Raw genomic sequence first — 18,849 nt, forward strand, 5'->3', positions numbered from 1 at the left:
TACAGGATACTGAAATATCTGTAGTCCCAGTTCTTTGCATTACATATATTTCTATAAAAATTTAAGCTAAATTAATTAAGCTTTTTCACAAAGTTGATTTTGCACATAAATTTATACAGCAATAGCTGAATACTCTCTTCTATAAACACATAACAATGATAACAATAGAAAAATACAAGGCATCCTTGCCATTCATGTTTAGTGTAATATATAGCCAGTCATAAGTTATATAAAAATGCACAATAAAAGCCCAATGAATATAATCCCTTCAGAGCCACTCCACACCTAGAATTTAACAATCAATAGCTCAAAAAAAAAAAAAAAAAAAAAAAAAAGAAAAAAGGGGAAATTCTGCATTGATGGGAAAAATGCTGATTGCTTTTTTCTTCATTGTATTTTACTTGCAAAAAAAACTTTATTTCCTGAAGAATGCTTGAAGTCTTTTATTCACTCCTGGTATCTGGAAGAACTCAGTAAGCCATTTTGTAATTTTAACCACGTGAATGTAGGTATAAAAATATCAATATATTTCTAGATTCATAATAAAATTAAGGCCACTTTTCAGGAAGACTGTTCTTTTATCTTTGAGAAATACATATCTAAAAACACTCCACTACTAGTGAAGAACTTGTTATTCTGTGAGGTGCTACATCCCACTTGCATCTACTCTCTAACCATGTAATCCCATATAAACCACTTATGTTTCAAGGTTTGAAAACAAACTGAAATCCAAAGGTATCTCATTCCCCAGTGCATGTTTTAATATAATGCCTTTGCCCAAGGTTCCCATCAGGAACTTTGTAACCAATAATAATTTCTTGAAATCAAAAGAGTACAAAAGAGTATTAGAGAAAATCCAGGTAAGCAGATGTATGATGAATATCCCAGTTGACTTCTCTGCTGTGGGAAATGGTAATATTTGGGTCTCAGACCTACAAAAAGAACTGCTTTACTGTAAATGCCTCTCAAAATCTGTGCCACAAGATGTCATAGAACCATGTAGATCTGTGGGTATAAATAAATGCCTTTTGGTGTAAATTTTGCCAACCAGATGGCAGTATCATTCACCGAGATGATACCAAGATGATTGATAGGCATGGTGGGGATGGGTTAGGGTGGGATTTAATGATCTCAGAGATTATTTCCAACCTTTAATGACTCTGGAAATCATTATATCTCAAGTAGAGAAACATCCGTTAAGCTGCCTGGCACTCATGGCCATTGCACAACTAAAGCTGAAAATACTTAACACCATGAAAAGAACTCCTTGAAAAGATACAGAATCATAAGCTATGGAAGGTTCACAGAAGGTATTATTGTGTATTTAAAATTATATTATTTTTATCTTGCAAGAAGGCACTTAGGAAGTGGCAGCAAAAATATCAGAACTCTATTGTTTCCTCTGCTGATAACTGATAGCCATAAGTGCACAATATGCATAGCTTCAAAACTCAGGCTACTATAAATGTACTGGAAGTAATAATAGCTGTTGGCCAAATTCTGCTTTCCCATATCAAGTACAACTTCTCACAAGCTCACAAGACCCTCAACTGACTACAGAAAGTAGCCCTTCTCCTTCCCTTATATGATGATAGTATATGTAATAAAACTTGTGTCTTTAAGAGGGACCATTCCAGACTCATAATTTTTACTTTCAGAAACTATCCAACAGCAGATTGTTGTGTTATTGCTTAGAGTCCAAAAAATCTTTACAGATGCCTCGAATAACGTCAGGAACCATCTGCTCCAATCCAGTGAACTCTCTAGTGAAGAAGGTATGAGATTCCCTTGGTTCGGAAGCCATATCTTTCAGATCATCCAGAGGTGCCCAGGCAACACCAACAGAGAAGACTGTTATTCCTAAAGTGTTAGAGTGTATCAAAGAAAGAAAATACATTAAACTATTTTGTCTTTGGCTGCGAGAAAAACAAGCAATTTCTACATCCATTATATAAATTAGAAAACAGTGCTTCAGTACCTGTAGTCTGTCAAGGATGGTTAGTTTTTGCCACTAAATATCATAAATTAAGTACTTGTCTAGGAACCCTGGTAGAAATACCAGTATGTCTTACTAGTTAAGTACCATAGATGTTTCTCAGTGGTCACTACGAACATAGCAGTGACAGTGATTCTTGTGTTTCAAGAATTACTGCTTAGAAGAATTTTGGAAATACATTTGGATCCTTCACGTACATAATGCTTAGTTTTCAAGCATCAGCAGCCCCAGAGGCTTTTTGATCAAAATTACTTCTCTTTTTTCCCCATATATATGATGGAGGATGAAAATAATGCTATATTATATGCTATTGCTGGTTGGAGCTTCACTACATGGCTCTTTATTTTTCTTTATTTATCAAGCCAATTAATCCCATTTTTGATCCTAATGGAAAACAGTTTCTCAGAGCTCCTGTTCTGCCAAACTTAAGACAAGTGTGATACTTTATTTGCTCTCTAGAGCATCATTTAAAATCTTGACACGGACAATCCAGCAGAAATGGGATGAATCATCTCCCACTGCCTATGAAGATTATTTACCTGCTTTTTGTGCAGCGACAGCAGGTCCTCTAACATCATCATAAGACTGACCATCAGTCAGGATTACAAGGAAGTTTTTGTTCGCTCCATCCTTCACTGGCCCAAATACGTTTCTGGTTGTGAAAGAAATGGCATCACCAGTAGCAGTGCCACCACTCATGTAACGAATGTTCCGGATAGCAGAGAGGACCTTTTCCTTTGTGGTGTAGTCTGTGAAGCTGAACTCAGTACGCTGATCATATGTGAACTGCACAGTTGCAATCTTGGAACCAATATCAGAGATCTCAAAAGCCTTTGCAACATTGCTGATGAATTCAAGCATGAGTCGGAAGTTGCTCTCTCCAACGCTGCTAGAACCATCTATCAGGAAGCCTATGTTGACAGAGTTATAGCATGTCTTGCTACACAACATTTGCTCATGTGAACACAATTTTTGGACAAGAGGTTTTACATATTTGGTGGTGCCAAACCAGCTGGGCATTTGGTAAGAGAAGAAGCCATTGTTGCGACAGACAGCCTATTTGAAAACAAAAAGTCAAAAGGCAAATACCAAAATAGGTTCTGTAGATAGTCAACAGACAACCAAGCTTGTTCCCACCTCCCTCCAGAAATTGCAGAAAGTTTCATTTTATTAATGAGAACCTTAAATACTTGAAATTTTAGCATGAAGTACATTATCTAGTCCTTCCCAGGAATGAAAAATGAATAACTATATTCTCTTACTTTGTCAATGAAACCGATGTCTTGCACCATTCCCAGTTCCTCTGTTGTAGGTTTTGCTACAGATACAATGAACACGTTGACTCCAAATTCTCTGGCCACTATACCAGCTTCTTCTAAATCATCTGAGGGCCAGCCATCTAGAAACACTACAATGATTTTGGGTATTCCTTTGCGTGCTCCATTTTCCATCGAGAAGAATTTCTGAGCTGTGTGTTTCAGAGCTTTCCCTAGTTTTGAAGAGAAAATGAATATGAAGAAATAATACAGCAACATTTTGGTACCAGTTTTGTAGATAAAATTGTGCTGAATTTTAATTATGACTTCAGGTGTAACTCAGCAAACCAAGAAAATGGCATCCCAGAATATTTGAGTAATGATGAAGCATGAACAACCTATTGCTTATTAAAAAACAAAACAAAACTAAAAGTAAAAAAAATTCCCCTCCCTACAGGTCTTGTTTTATGCTAAGCAGATATCTTAATGCCTGCTAAATGAATTAGAAGGAACAAAGCTGAGAAGCTACTTAAATTTAGTTTATGAAATACAACATATCTGGAAAGCTTAGCTTCCTCATTTGGCAAATATCCCTTCACAACCACTTGCTATTTAATTAGCCCCTGCCACTCGACAGGAAAGAAATGTGAGGCCTTTTAGACAACAATTTGTCTCAGGACCCCACTCTGTTAGAAGTGAAAAGCTGATTACTGTTTAAACACAGGAAATTATATTTGCACTAATAAAATATACAGTAAGCAGCCTGAACTGCTTAAAATGAAATTTAAATGCTCTATTTTCAAACACTTTCTTAAATTTGTAATTGTACTTATAAAAATAAAATACAAAATTGTACATATTTTTATATGTTACTTATGTAAAGTAATAGCTTCTGTTTTCACTGAGGTACGAACTCACCTGTGTTGGAATTGCCCCCTCTGAACCCTAATTCCTTTATGGCAAACAAAACCTCTTTTGCAGCAGTGAAGTTTTTCAGATAGAATTCAATTTTTGGATGTTCACTGCAGAAAAATAAAACATTAGTGAACTGCGTAGTCAACTTTTCATAACTCTGTGGTATTAGCAAGCTAAATTTGAGTTTGAATCATTTTGTTCTTGCTCATACATAGTAATTAAAAATGTAGAGAATAATCCTTTCATAGCATTGTACTCAATACCTAGCCAGAGAAAATATTTATCAGTGTGGACAAATGAAGAACAGCACATTTCTTAAGCTTAGAGAGCAGCAGAAAATACTAGGTTTAAAATGTATACAGTAAAATATTTTTATTGTGCCAGATATTAAACTAAATGCATCTGTGTATTTGAAACAGACACAATTAAGTGTTACAGAGGCAGAGTATTATGAAGTCTGTTATGTCTTCACATGGACATCTGTCAGTGTGGTACAACAAACTGCTCCGAGCTGAGTTTATCTTCTCTTGTTATTCTTTTGCCATCATTGAGCAAATACTGTTCTGCAAAACATACATTTCTTGAATTCTCTTATTTGTTGCTTGGTTATATTTTGTATAGGTCTGCTGTTACCTGGCTTGTACAACTCCAACATGAGGCCCTTCCGTTCCAATTCCCAACATTACCGCTACTTTTCCAACAAAGTTTTTCTGCAGATTAAATCTGCGTTGGCCGATGTTGTAACTTCCATCAATGAGAAATGCAATATCAGCTTTACAGTCTGCGAGCATTCAAAATAATTAGACTTACTTAGCACCAAATAAATGTTTGTTAGGATTTTGTTTTTCAAAAGTTAAGCCTGTGAATTCCTACCTTTGTTTCCAGCCTTCTTCTCAAGGGGCTTCTTAGGTCTTTTGCCTTTAATAAAGGATACAGAATGGATCATTTAAGATCAACAAGATGTACAGAAGAAGCTTAGACTCTAAGAATTGCATTGCAGTCTATCCTCAGTGGAAACTGGCATGGGATGGCATCATTCTTTGGTCAGTTCAATAGTTACAGTTGCAGTGCTATTTCTTTGCTCCTTGGAAAATATTCTTTTTCAAATGAAACAATGTAACCTTCCTTTCTACAGCTGCCTAGCTGATTACTGAAATGTGTACAGAAATGCTTATACAGAAATCACTTGTCATTCAGCATCCCAAGCCCTACTGTTTTTCAGTTAGCTATCTAACTGTACAGAAACAGTTTTTATGCTTTGGAAGCAAGCTGGGACGTAAACTGTAAAGCAGATGATCTGTTCACAAATGAGATCTAAGTCCTGTATATATATGCCACTAGCCTTCATAAAAACTGATGTAGCCTTTCACTGGTGATACTTTCTGCAGAGAAATTCACATAGCATCTAAATTTCTGCTTTGTAAATCCTGACAGCACTTAGTTGTTAAATACTTCTGTAAAAAAGAATGCAAAATCCATCTTTGTCATTTAATAGGAATGAATATCCCATGAGCTCACAGGCTCTTTCCTTCCTTTATGTCACCTGTATCACTTTTCCAAATTCATTCAAGTTTTTCTTCATTTACACAAATGCTGCTGAAATAAAAATCAGTCTGATTATAAGCAATTCTTCCTTTTCCCGATGACATATACACAGAAATGCATTTCATATATGTTTTCTTCTTTATAAGTACATCCTACGAAACATGGCATGTTAGTCAGCTAATGCCCTATTAGCATGTCTTAAAACAGGAGACTTCCACTGTTGGAGAGGTATGGCTGGTACCTGTAGCAGGCCGTGCTGTTGACACTGATCGTCCCACTGCTTCAAGCGCTAGTTTGTTGGTACCTGCTAAAATGTTGGAAAAACAAATTAACATTATTTCAATGTATGTAGGAGAAATTGAGTGCTTTAAGAATACTGTATTTCCAGCAGTTTACTAAAAGTAGTCTAGGGACTTCCTGTATAATCTAGAAGGACTGATCTAGACTATTTGTAGCTATTTCAAGCAAATAATCAAAAATATAAAGATGAAATGAGTTAGAACTGAAAATTTTTCTACATTTCATATACCAATCACATTATTCACATATATAAGCACATTGAAAAAGTTTCCTAGACTTCTGTTAGTATCTGGAATACAGTTTGCAAAGTAGTAAGTGTGATCCACCTACGAGTCACTGAGAAAGATGAAGCCCATCTAGAGAGCACCTGAGACTGGATCCCATTGGCATTTACAGCCGGGTAGTTTTCCTGTCCTGGGAGAGTCTGTACTCTTACAGCTCCTCCTGCATTGGTGATCACCCCTCTGAGAGAAGAAAGAAAAAGAATTACTACAAATCAGACACTTTAATTACAAGAACATACAGTTTTACAATCATTGGAGACTATATATTCAACAGCAGTCTCCTGTAAAAGATACCATTCAGGCAAGTGGTTGTGTTCATGCTAGAACTAACTATAAGGGACTGAAAAGATTGTTAAGGCAAGCTATTCTGCAGGACATCACACAGGCTTAGAAACCATTACAGACTATTATACCCCCACTGCCACCCTAGAACACTCAGTACAGAAATGTAGAAGTGAAAACACTGGGGAAGTTTTCTAAAACTGAGTAGAGATTTGAGCCCAAAACCTCTTTAGAGAAGGCCGCTATCATTATGCATTTGAGCTTCATTTTATGGCTCCATGAACACATTCTGAGATTGCCTTCCGGATCTGCTGGCTATCCAAGACTACTTTGAAACTCTTGCTGATACTTGTGTGCTGAGACTGTCAGCACTATTGGGACTTACAGGATGTATGAACATCCAGGAGAACAGTAGATTGATGTGCTTAAGAAACTTCAGGGTTAAAAGCAGCCCCAAGAGAACTTCATTTGTTATTACAGGCAGAGAGGTTGTGTTGTTGGAACAGTCAAAGGCTGTATAGGTGGCTAATATACAAATGCTAGCAAAGATTGGAGTAAATGTACAGAGGTTATAAGCAAAAGAGAAACTCAGCAGTGGTGATGCCTTAGCTGAGGAAGCTGGGGCAGTCTTCACTGAAGAGCAATCTCCAAGAGATGCTGCCTCAGTCTCAGAGGAGGTGGAGTTGAGCTCCACCCCTTCCAGGAGCACAGCTACATCACTCTCACCTGTGCTCCCGCAGCTGACCCCACACTTGCCCCAGCTGATTAATCAGAGGTTCAGGCTGTGATTACCAATCTCCCATACAAAGACTTCGTAACTTTTTTTCAGATTTCTTTTTATATGCTACTGGAAGAATGGATACTATTCTGGGGGGGGGGGGGGGGGGCAAAATTCAATGTGGAGCTTGTCTAAAGAGAAGAAAAAAGTTAATTATTTGTAGCAGTTGGGCAGGTTCTGTACTGTGGAATACAAACAACTGGTTGAAAACTACCGAAATGCTGCAATGAGTGCCTTTGTGTTTACTTTTCTTATCTGTTTAGTTTCCCGCTTGAAAAGAGGTCCCAACCTGATCTGATTTAAAACACTGTGAAATAATCAAGACTAGAGCTTAGAAAATCTTGTACATATTTATGGTAATATGAGCTCTGGGTTTCAGTATCAGAGTTTCTACATAAATCTCTTTGTGGCCTACTTAAAATACATTCACAGACATGATTTGCATTTCTGCATGGAATTATGGTTATATATTTTTTGTTTTTGTACAGTGAAAGAATTACGATGGTAGTTTCAGATTCCTTTTTATCTTTTATATGTGCACCACATAGACAGCAGAGCTTTATTAAAGTTATCCTGAATGCTTGAATTTAAAATCAGGTGAAAAAATCTGCAAATGCAAACAGTACTTCACATTTCTCCTTATTCTCTAATAAGGAGTGATGAGAGAGATTTGAACATTAACAAGGTGTTTTACTCTAAGGAAAGGCCATGAGCACAAGGGTAGCAGTGCTGCAAGTGGTGCAAATGCTGCAAGAGGCATTCAAGGCCAGGCTGGATATGGCTCTGGACACCTGGTCTAGGGTGATGTGCATATAGCAGTGGGGTTGAAACTAGATGGTCATTGTGGTCCTTTTCAACTCAGGCCATTCTATGATTCTATGAAGCAGACTGTTAGAAGTAACACATACTGAGCAGATTCAGTCTTGCAGACCAGAAGCCAAGTGTTTGCTCAGAACCTCACACGGTGTGGTTTCATGCTAATAATCACATTAATCATAAATATCTGTGGGTCCACAACCTGCTTTTTTTTTTTTTTTTTTTTTTTTTACCTGAAGGGAGGGTAAAAAGAGCTGCTGCTCAAAGAGTATCTGAAGTTCCCATTGCAAACAGCAATAAGCAGCTAGCATTTCCTGTAGTGTCCTTGGATGAAAGGAGTTATTTTCAGGGGACAAAAAAACAAACCAAAACAAAAACAGACAAGACAGCCAGATCATCTTTCCTCCTTTTTACCAGCAGAAATAGCTCTTTCCACATTGTTCATCTTTCTCCATTCCCTTCTCCAAGCTGCAGCCACCTACTGCTGCCTGACTGCAACCAATTCAGCAACAGGGAGCTGTTTTGGGTTTCATGCCAGCATCCTCTGGCCCTCTAGGTTCTGCTCACTCTGTCTACTCTGCACATATATTGCTTTTGGCAAGAAAGAACACTCAGCAGCAGAAACAGCCTATACAGCAAAGTTTTCCAAGGGTGCTCAGAAGCCTAGCCCCCTTGCCAGACAACCCTTCAATCAGTAGCCTTGTAGCAAATGCTACAGCTGCTCAGGGTTCATAGTTCATTTACAGCTGTATCGGTAATATCCTAATTTGTTTTTGTTCTTGTTCCCACTCAAATTGTGGGAACTCGATTTTTATTTAGAGGTGCTCCCAGCCTGTGGCTAGTTATAAAAAAAATGTGCATGCCTATTTAGCATCTAAAGACTACATTAAGTTAGGTCTCCATTTAGCAGAATTGGCAGTAGAACAGAACTGCACAAACTGAGAACTGAGTCCTTAATTTGACCTTCTGATTATTAATCCAATTAATCACTCAGTGGTAGATTTAACTCAGTTCTTTATGCTTGCACAGTGTCAGCTTAGTAGGAGGCTCTCCATTCTTTTCCCTGACAAATAAAACAAATCCTTTTGCCCAGAAAAAGAACTGTATTAAATAAATATTCTGTTTCCTGAGAGTAATTACACATAAAATGAGAGAAAAAAAGATAAAAAGCCAAAAGTAACAAACTAAGCTGGCAGAAAGCTCATTCATATGTAGCATTCAGAATTCTTCACAGCTACATTCTGATCAATTCTTTAAAGTGCACAGTGTTTTTCTTGCAGTAATGGTCATGTCACAGTAGACGTACTCATAGGAATAAGCATGATTTGGTGCATGTAAAAGTTTAGGAACCGAGCCTCAGTTAGGACCCAGCACATGCAAACTGGCATGTATGTGTGGGAAGAGGAACTGACGTGCTCACAATCATTCTTCAGTTTAAAAAAATTAAATAAGTACTTCTCCCCAAAATGGTGCTTCTGGAAACAGCATAACCGTGTGATTGTGCTTTCTGTCTACATTAGCAGCAGTCATGATGCATACGTAGTTCTTAACATTACTTAAGGCACATACAGTCACGTTTCACTTGCTATGCGGTGTAGTGCATGGTATGCATAGCTTTAAACTAGACTGTTTCAGATATTTGGAAGAAATCTCTGAAATTCTCAAAACACATATATGATTATAGAATGATAGAAGTTAGTATTTACTTATTAGCAACATACTCTTGAATTACTTTGACATCAAGATGAAGTTTTGCCATTGCAACACAGAACTGGAAGGAACAAGTCTTTGGTATGTTTTAACTGGCTTTTGTAGGCTGCAGTGAAGTTAGCTGAGACCTGAACAACATTCTCCTCTCCTCCATCCAGCAATCCATTTTGACTAGGACCAGCATTTATCACTTCTTATAGCTCGGGGAAATGCTCATAGATAGAAATCTGTGCTGAATGTGAAAGGCTGATGGGACCTTAAAGCGGGTCCTTCAGGAAAACAGCAGTTCTCCTAAAGAGAAGAATACTTCGCCTATATTCCAGTATTGTTGGGTTTTTTTCCTCCAGAGTGCTAAACTACCATTAATTCAGAAGACTTGGACTTAGTTCATTTACACTGGCATGCTTACTGTAAGACTCAGATTGGAAGGACAGATACATTTTAATCCCTTTGTTGCTGCTAGAACGCTTGGGTGGTTAGAAACAGTTTTTTGTTTCGTTTTTAAAACAGTGCATATTTCACAGAGAGTATAATATATGTTGATATATGCTGTAGAGCATACTGCATAATCTTTTGCTTCTGGGTTGGAGAAAGTGCACAGTTTAAGACATGAACTTCAGTGGAGATCTACATATGTACAGATGTCTGTGCTTTACTGTACATACAAAAAAGATCTGAACTTCTTGTTTCTTGTAACTCTTTTTATAAAAATGTTGGTTTTTCCAGTGCTGATCTAAAAGATTATTAGAATCAGAATCACTTTGCTAACTTGATTAAATTAATGAGGGATGCCACTAAGGCACAGTAAATGAAAAACTGGAGTAAAGCAGATGCTGCAGCTGAGCCACAGCACTTGCTGTTTTCCTGCAGCTAGTGCAGCCAACTTTGGGCTGCAGGGGGACGGGGGGAACAAACACCCCCAGATTTTGTGGGTGAAGTTTCTTTAGCAGCCAAACCACAGCCACTGGAAGAAGAGGATAAAGGCTGCTGCCTAGCAAACAGGAAAGGTTTCTCCAGTGACCAGCAAAGGAATTAAATGCTAAAAATAGTTCTTATGGATCACATTCACCCAAATCACGCTTAGATCTGATTGCTTAGGGGCTTAAACAGATGTTAATAGTTTCTATGACATCTTTCTTGAAACTGAAGAAAAAACTTCATGTGCTTTTATTCTCCTATTAGTCACTTTTTTAGACTGTATCAATCTAAGTCTGCTAGTAACACATGTTACCTTACAGGGAAAGCCTGACTGCTGCTTTTCAGCATCACTAGCTTTGTTGTTTTCAAGGACACTTGCAAACCACCCAGTTTTACCCCCACAGGTATGCTCTGTTCTTCTAATGATATTTCAGTTACATTAGGAAGCTTTCTGAAGTCCATAATAATCTACATTATGATGGCATCAAAAGGTTAGCATTTAGAAGTGTAGCAAGATTATATATAAACTCACTTAATGCGTGGATTAACAGTCAGTCATCTGGCTTACCTGTGTATGGCTGCTCCACAGACACTGGAAAGAGAGGCATAAACTCCATCCCCAAAGACATAGAATTGCCATAGAGGACAATTTGCTGGGCAAAGGACCTCTTCCGTCTCCTTTCTAAGGTCAAGTCCTCTTGTAAAGCATGTGATAGCAGTGGAAGCTAAAGAAAAAGAAAAACTTGTGACCTGAAAATCTTATTTTTTGTTGTTATTGTTCCTAAGCAAGCCTCTCTGATGCACTGTTTGAATCTGAGATTAGGTACAGCCTCTCATCCTGTGCTTCAGTTTGACTGTGAAGGTCTCTTTGGCACTTAGAAGCATGCAGCTGTAACAACTATAACACAGTTCTTAATTTATGAAAAAGAAGAGGCAAAATAGTACAGAAAAGCTTAAAGGAAACACTAAACATTAAAATAATACCCAGAAAACATTACAGAGGAAAACAGTAGCAGCAGTTCACAACATGTGCAAGTTTACCACAGAGACAAAGGCCAGGGAAAAAACCTAGAGGGCTGATGGGCATGGGTGGGAGTGGCAATCTCCAGGACAGGAATCAAAAAATCCAGACATCCCCATGGTGCTCTCCAGCTGTGGGCAACCTGTGCACTGCCTAGTAAGCTCTGTCCAGTGTCATTCATGGAACAGGTTGACAGCTGCATCACCCTGAGCTTCTGCAATAAATCCTGCTGAAGCCAGTGTAAAAAAAACAAAAAGGGAATACCAGTCTTTCTGCTCCAACAAGACTAGCTGCATCTCAGATGTTCATATTGGCTCACTGCAATGAATATTAAATTGTTACAGTTGTGCAGAGATTCACCCAGTAAGGCCAAAATGATTTATTCATTTTTGGCACATAAATTTTTTGCATAAGAATTCTGCCTTTTTTTCCTGAAGGTTGCTCTCCAAATTATCATCCTTTGGCTTTTATTGTGCTTATGTGTTTATACACCTACAGACAGGTGTACACCAGTGTTAACTTCTGCCTGTTGGACTGAAGCTTTTTCTTTTGAAAATTTAGAGGTTATTATCTCAAATGCTTAACTACCATCTTACTGCTAAATGGTGCAGTCTGGTATCATAGCAAATTAGGGTTTTAGCTCAGATCAACATCAATTCATCATCATAAGTTCAACTCGTGACTGGATATTTATTCTGAAATTCCTAAGAGCAATTCTTGCCGCCACTAAGCACTAGTAGGTGCAAGAACTTCTGCAGCCTTTTTATAATATTGAGAGCTGACAGAGCCTAGCAAACGATTAGGTGTGTGCACTCAGAGTGTGTTTCATGGATTAGTATTCTGCCTCATGCCTGCTTTCCTGCTCACCCTTTATACTCTTAACCCAAAGTGTTTACTGACCCCAAAATAAGCTACTGTTACTTGAAAGAGTGCTTTTGGAGCATATGCTGTTCCTAATCAGCAGATGGAAAAGATCACACTGCTGTGGAGCCTCCTGCTAATCTCACTGACTTGAAAGCTGACAATCAGAACATCTACAGCTGGAAGTGCACAGTGAAGCATGTCTGTTCATTCCCGCTGTGTAAACTTAACAAGTATGTTTATAGAACATACACGTAGTTTTGCTTTTTAAGTATGCCTACTCCTCATTAATAACATATGTAAATTACAATAAGCTGTTTAATCCCATCTTCCAAAAAAACTTAGCAGCTATTTGTCAGCACCAAGTTGTTACTTAAATATGCTGAATATGTTTATATAGTCCAGGTAAATGCTTTTTCATTTTCTCCTCTCAAAATAATAGAGGCTGCCTACCTAGTAAGAGCTATTAGAGTGCTTTAGTCTTATTATCAAGTTATCTAAAAATATATATTTTTTTAGGACTTCCATAGCCTTACCTACTCACATTCTCTCCATGTTTAGTCTTTGCCTGAAAAGCAAAAGTCTGCAAAACAAGCAGAATGGCCATGCTTCTACCTAAGAGCTCATCATTTCCAGTGTTAGAAGTGCTAAGTTATTTGGTATTAGGCTGAAAGAAGTCAATTTACTCTGCATTTGAGTCCCCTGTTCATTTCGTAGTGAAATAATATCCATCAAGTGACAACTAGCAAGGCCATCAAACAACAGCCAGAAAGCTGGATACCCTTAGAGGAATCACTGTGGTGGACATTAAAGGTAATCCGGTTTTGCAGTACAACTTGTGCTGTGTACCCTGGAACATTTTTCCAGCCTCCAAAAGTGCTAAACACCACAGGAAGTTTATAATACCTGCCACTTCTAATGTACTCACCCTGGCTTAGTTCCTTGGCAGGCTGCACATATGAATACAATTGGATATGTCTAATTAATACATGCCTGAAGATGTGTTCCTCTCACTAGCAGACGCTCACTAAATATAGTCGTGTCAAACTAACATTTTACATTTTCAATAGCATTGAAGATAGCAGTGATCGTGGAGGAATCTGGCTATGCTCTTCTAGCCACAAGAACACAGATGTACACTGCAGCCCAGTGCATTTTCTATGCACTGACTGCCTAAAGATCCTCATCTATACCTTGAAAGAGGCGCTCTAGAGGGAAGACACCAAGTTGCTGCTGCATGAAGAGCTGACATGCTGCAGCTAGGACCTTTAATAGCTCATAGATCAGTTGGATCAGCAAAGAAAGTCTTGTAACACACACTTTGACTTTAGGTACTTACACAGTTAATTAAAAAGCAGGTTCTGTTTTGTTTTTTGTTCTGTATTTTGCTATGTAGATATAGCTTCCTAAGCTAACAATAAACTAACATTAGCAATGTCAGGAACACTAACAAGAAAGTAAGTACTGGGTACCAAAGTTAAAATTAATGGTACCAGCTTTGCAGTGATTTTGTCCCTCCCTGTTATTTAATGAATCCCGTAAAATCACAAGCAGTCCAGTATGAACTTAAAGTGCATTAATCATACCTGAATACTGGATCATACAGAATTTACCAGCTTACACAGCAATCATTCTTGCCAAGTTTTGTGAGGCGCTGCTACTCAAATTTAAGAAAATGGTTTCTGTTTGTTTGTTTGTTTGAGCATATCTGAGGTAATTCACCTTTGCAGAAGCAGTAACTGAGACAAAACCCAAGTGTTACAATGAGTGTGATTTAAGAATGCAATAGCAGAAGCATTTGTAATGTTTCTCTGGATGCTTATGTGACCCAATACTCTAACCAATTTCATGAATACCTAAGATCTAAATCCATGCATTTTTTAGAAGGAGGAAGGCTAAGCTTACAGTTAACAAGAAAGGGCTCAATCTTAGACCTCTACCCAGTCTGGACTTTGATAGAAAGCAGAGACCTCCATACATGCAAAAATAACACATTAGTCTGTAAAAAATGACCATAATCCCACACTGTCAACCCTGTTTAAGCCTTATGGCAGCACAGTGCGTTAGGTTACTCTGGAAAATCTGTACACACACACAAACAACAACAACAACAAAAAAACAATAACAAAAACTGCTTTTCCTCCTGTTTCAAGCCATATTTGAAGGCAGGGATGAAAGTCCTTCACTGTAGACCTAAAGAAAAAAGAAAAAAAAAAAAAAGTGAAGGCTTGCTTCTGTTCTGACACATCTGTCTGCTAACCACGCTTTCAGTCTTTCCATCAGTTTTGCCTCATCCCACATACTCTGATTTGCTCTGAACAGCAGTGTCTTATGCCCACCTACAAGAAGTCCTCACTTCATTTTTGACAGGAGGCACTAAGACTATAGAGAAATAAAACCAGCACTGAGATCTGAGCTCTGACCTTGAAATTTCCACATATTGTTTTGGAAAATTAGACTTCATACAAGACAAAAAAATAACCTGCGTAGGTTATAAGCATCAGGGACTCCTAACACCAAGATAGCATAATAGGCCATAAAATAGGGGCTTTTTTGTTTTGTTTTTTAGTATGTATCACACAGTACTTAATTTCTCTTCAGAACAGGAAGGTTTGGAAGTTTGTTTCATTTTTTCTTGTCTTGAGGCTTCAGACAGACCTGGATTTCTATGTCATGCAATGAATATTCCTACCAGCCTTGTCTGTAGCAAAAGAAAACCATGTTGGTAGAAATACACCTGCTTACATTTTGGAAAGCATGTTCATAGATTATATTCTGATTTGTGTAATGTTCAGTACATATTTTGGTATGAAGAGCAATGGGATTTAAAAAAGCATCAGGGCTGTTTTACTTATTTCAATCTGAGGTTTGCACTTTTCTGCTCAAATCAAGTTTGCTTACTACCAGATGTCAGTGTGCACCCACCGTGCAGTCAGCTCCCATGTAACAGCCAGAGTCGTCATACTCAGCTGTATTTGTGTGCACTTACTAAAAGGGACTACAAAAGAAAGATTTCCCTGAGTAGCTACGAGCCTTAGTAAGGCAGATATTCAAGGAAGCTCGATGTTCTTGCATTACTTCAAATGCCAGAATTTTAATTTTTTTTTTTTTTTTCTTTTTTCTTTTTGCCATAAAGTTTACGCATGCTTCTAGCTCAATAGCATTTGCCAGCGTCCCCTTAACATTACTTTGGTTGGTCCCAGATACCTTCTAATTAGAGGTTGCTTCTCAAGCCTTGGGAGAAAGCATTATAAAAAACTTTTCGTTTGTTTCCCGTTCTCTTGATGCACCTGTAAAACAAGAAAAGGAACCGGAGTTGTTTGTTGTAGGTTTTCCACCGTCGTTTTGGTGTTCTGCGGTCACGGCAGTCCCGTAACATACGACTGTTATCTCGATAATAACCGCTTCCTGCTGAAGGGACCCCGAGCGATCTCGCGGAGGCCGCAGGTCACTCACCGGCCGCGGGCAGGGCGATGACCAGGCGGTCGCGCTGCCGGGGCTCCTACCCGCCCTCGCTCGGCGACGGTCCGCGCTAGAAGGGCCGACCACTCGGCTCACACCCGTCGGTGCAGCTTTTTCTTGCGGCGTTTCCTGCGGCTCCCGGTTCCCTCGGTCTGAAAGGCTTCGGGCACCCGTTCTCCAGAAGCGGGGATGCAGTCCCTCAGGTCACGTAACAGCTCCCACACCGCTATGTACATTCAGTTCGCTCTTTGCTTTCCAGGTCGCAATGACGGCGGTGCGGACGCGCAAAAGTCGTATTGATTTCACAAGCAGAAACGCGCCGGGGATCCTCGGGCTGCCGGTGCTCGGGCACCCCGCGGCACACACACACACACCTGCACTCACTCGGCACTGCCCCGGGCAGGTGCGTTTGTTACCGCTGCCCTTCAACACTCAGGCCAGGAAAGACAAGCGTGGAAACACTTCCAAACAACCCCGTGCCCCTCTACATTCACACAACCCCCCTCCGACCTCCGCGCCTCTCATACCCCAGATGACACGCCAGCTCTCAGAGCCACCCCCAAAGACTCGTCCTGCTGCCGTGCGGGGCAGAGGACCGCACGCTCACCTGAGCTGTCACTCCCACGCGCGGGGCCGCAGAGCAGGAAGACGCCTGCAGAGAGATAGAGAGCGGGTCGGGCCGGGTCGCACCGGGCCGGGTCGCCCCGTCAGCCGCGGTACGCACCGAGGAGAAATTGGGAGAGCTGCATGGCAGCGGGGCACGCTCCCGGGCACGAAGAGAGGCGCGACGCAACCCAGCCAACGTCCTCACCGGGCGGCACCTCCGCAGCGCTGTGTCGCAGCCGCCGCCGCGCCCGCCTTAAACCTCTCCCGGGGCGCATGGGCACTGGGCAGGCGAGGGCGGCCGGGGTGGGAGCGAGGGAGGGAGCAGGCACCGGCGGGGCGGCTCCAGCGCTGGGCGCAGCCCGGCCCGATCCGGCAGGTGCTGCCGTTCCGCCCCCGCCGCGCGCCCCATTCCGCCTGCGTCCGCTCGGGCGGCACTGGCGACTGCGCTTCTCGGAGCCGCCGGGAAGCCGCTCCGGTGCTACTCGTCCCCTGCGCAGCTCCCTGCTCCGCGCGCCGCCAGCCTGCCTTCGTCGTTTGCCCCTCAAAACCAGCCCTCGTAATTCTCCGTGTCCCTGTCACCTGCGTGTTTCAAACACCTTATTTCAGATGGATTCATTCTGACGTTTCACGAAGTGACACAGCTGTTGGTTACAGCGTCGGGAATTAGCGGGGAACAGAAGCTCCGGCGGGCAGCCAAACTGGGCCGGGCTCAGCCGGTGCCGAGGAGCAGCCCAGCCACAGCGCGGTGCCCCCTCGGTGCTGGGTGCTGCGGGCTGCGGACCCTTTCGTCTCCCGAGCGGGTGGAGCGCCCTGACCGCCGGTACTGAACCGGGTGCGTACGGTCTGCAGTGACAGAGTACAGCTCACCTTGGGTTAAAACAAAATGTTGCTTAAATTAAAAAGCAAATGCACAAAAAAGACACTTCAGAGCCTGCTTAGTCGTAGGATTCGATGCGTACCTGCTTATATGCTGTAAAGTGTTAACTGGCGAGAGTGTAACATGGGCAGATTGCTCTGAGCGCATCAGGAGTGGAAGGAGCGCATTTATTTCAACGAATGCCTGCAGTCGCGTTCCTTGTTGGTTGCCGGCATTCGCTGTTTAACTCTGCTGGGGCTGCTGCTTCTAGGTACAAGCCTTCAGGTGGAAGTAAGCTTGCAGGCTTCCCAGCAATGGGCGCATGCTGAGCAGCGGGCTCCGCGCGGGCGCTGCGGCGGGGCGGGGCGGCTGCAGCCTTCCTTGGGCCGGGCCGAGCCGCGCGGCTCTGCAGCAGCTGCTCGCGTGGGAGCGCGCGTCGGGTGGGCTTCTTCCTGCGCTTCCAAAGCAATAGGCGAGATGTCCTCCATCCGCTCAGGGATATCCTGCGCACACCGAAATAAGACGCGTGACCGGGTACGTTAGTGGTAAACATTTTTCGGAGTTTATTTCAAACGAAGTGAGAACATGATCCCCCTCCCGCCGACCCCAGCTCCGTGTTCCACGAGGGCGCGGTCGTTGCTGCCCTCTTGTCGTGTCCCCCACCTGCGTCGTATCACCGTGCAACGTTATCCGAGCAGTAGGGGCGGCTGTCCAGAGCTTCTGTCGGCCTCCCTTTTTCGGTGGGGAACTAGAGAGCTGCCAAGGGCCGCAAACACTGCCTCGGGACGGGAGTCCTGCGGTACTCACTGCAGACATAGCACTGATCGGTGCTTTCTGAAGAAGGGGAGTTGCTTAATTATTACTATCACTTAATATTAATTATTTTAGATGCTGGTCACATGGCCAGTGTCACCCTCGGAGTAGTGGTGGTCACCCAATGACCCCCTGGTTCCCTTCCCGGTGCCACCTATTCCCTAGCCCCCTCTGCCTTCTCAGGCTGGTGTCGGGATCTGCTCCCTGGGTTTAGCAAAGCTGGTGGAGCACTCAAGCCCGGCCTTGGGGCAGGCAGCTACATCACATTGTATTTGGTGCAAGGGTAAGGCAGGAGGTACCGGGAGAAGCTTCATTTTAACCTGGGAAATACGGGAGATGCTTGTGTTGAGTCACACGGGCCATCCATTGAGCACCACCACAGAGCTGCTGTTTTTCCTGTAAAGAGGTTTCCAGCTGTGCTGCCTTGGGA

General features: G+C 41.6%; 1 protein-coding gene and 1 long non-coding RNA gene across 3 annotated transcripts; both read right to left on the reverse strand.

The window, feature by feature from the left end:
* Nucleotides 1-739: 739 nt before the first annotated feature.
* On the reverse strand, nt 740-17,153 carry COCH (cochlin). 2 transcript variants are annotated; one of them, XM_072337703.1, is made up of 11 exons: nt 16,869-17,153; nt 16,752-16,796; nt 11,369-11,525; nt 6,343-6,476; nt 5,954-6,019; nt 5,041-5,085; nt 4,801-4,948; nt 4,171-4,274; nt 3,259-3,485; nt 2,536-3,052; nt 740-1,860 (listed from the first exon to the last, which is right to left on the reverse strand). In XM_072337703.1, the coding sequence occupies exons 1-11, from the start codon at nt 17,023-17,025 to the stop codon at nt 1,685-1,687; spliced, it is 1,776 nt and encodes a 591-aa protein (XP_072193804.1). In that variant the 5' UTR covers nt 17,026-17,153; the 3' UTR covers nt 740-1,684. The 2 variants fall into 2 exon arrangements, with proteins under 2 accessions (XP_072193804.1, XP_072193805.1); XM_072337704.1 differs by having other exon boundaries at nt 1,548-1,860; nt 5,954-6,016.
* LOC140252713 (uncharacterized) lies at nt 14,758-16,273 on the reverse strand. The gene is made up of 3 exons (XR_011903695.1): nt 16,139-16,273; nt 15,890-15,972; nt 14,758-14,875 (listed from the first exon to the last, which is right to left on the reverse strand). It is a non-coding gene; the product is annotated as an uncharacterized lncRNA (long non-coding RNA).
* Nucleotides 17,154-18,849: the final 1,696 nt, after the last annotated feature.

This window comes from Excalfactoria chinensis, chromosome 5, assembly GCF_039878825.1.
Source record: "Excalfactoria chinensis isolate bCotChi1 chromosome 5, bCotChi1.hap2, whole genome shotgun sequence".
In the NCBI taxonomy this organism is placed as follows: domain Eukaryota; kingdom Metazoa; phylum Chordata; class Aves; order Galliformes; family Phasianidae; genus Excalfactoria; species Excalfactoria chinensis.

Coding starts and splice junctions, on each gene's coding strand:
- COCH (XM_072337703.1), bottom strand. CDS start 17,025: ATGCGCCCCGGGAGAGGTTTAAGGCGGGCGCGGCGGCGGCTGCGACAC. Junction 16,797..16,868: donor GCTCTCCCAATTTCTCCTCG/GTGCGTACCGCG, acceptor ATCTCTCTGCAG/GCGTCTTCCTGCTCTGCGGC. Junction 4,275..4,800: donor GTTGGAGTTGTACAAGCCAG/GTAACAGCAGAC, acceptor ATTTTTCTGCAG/TGAACATCCAAAAATTGAAT.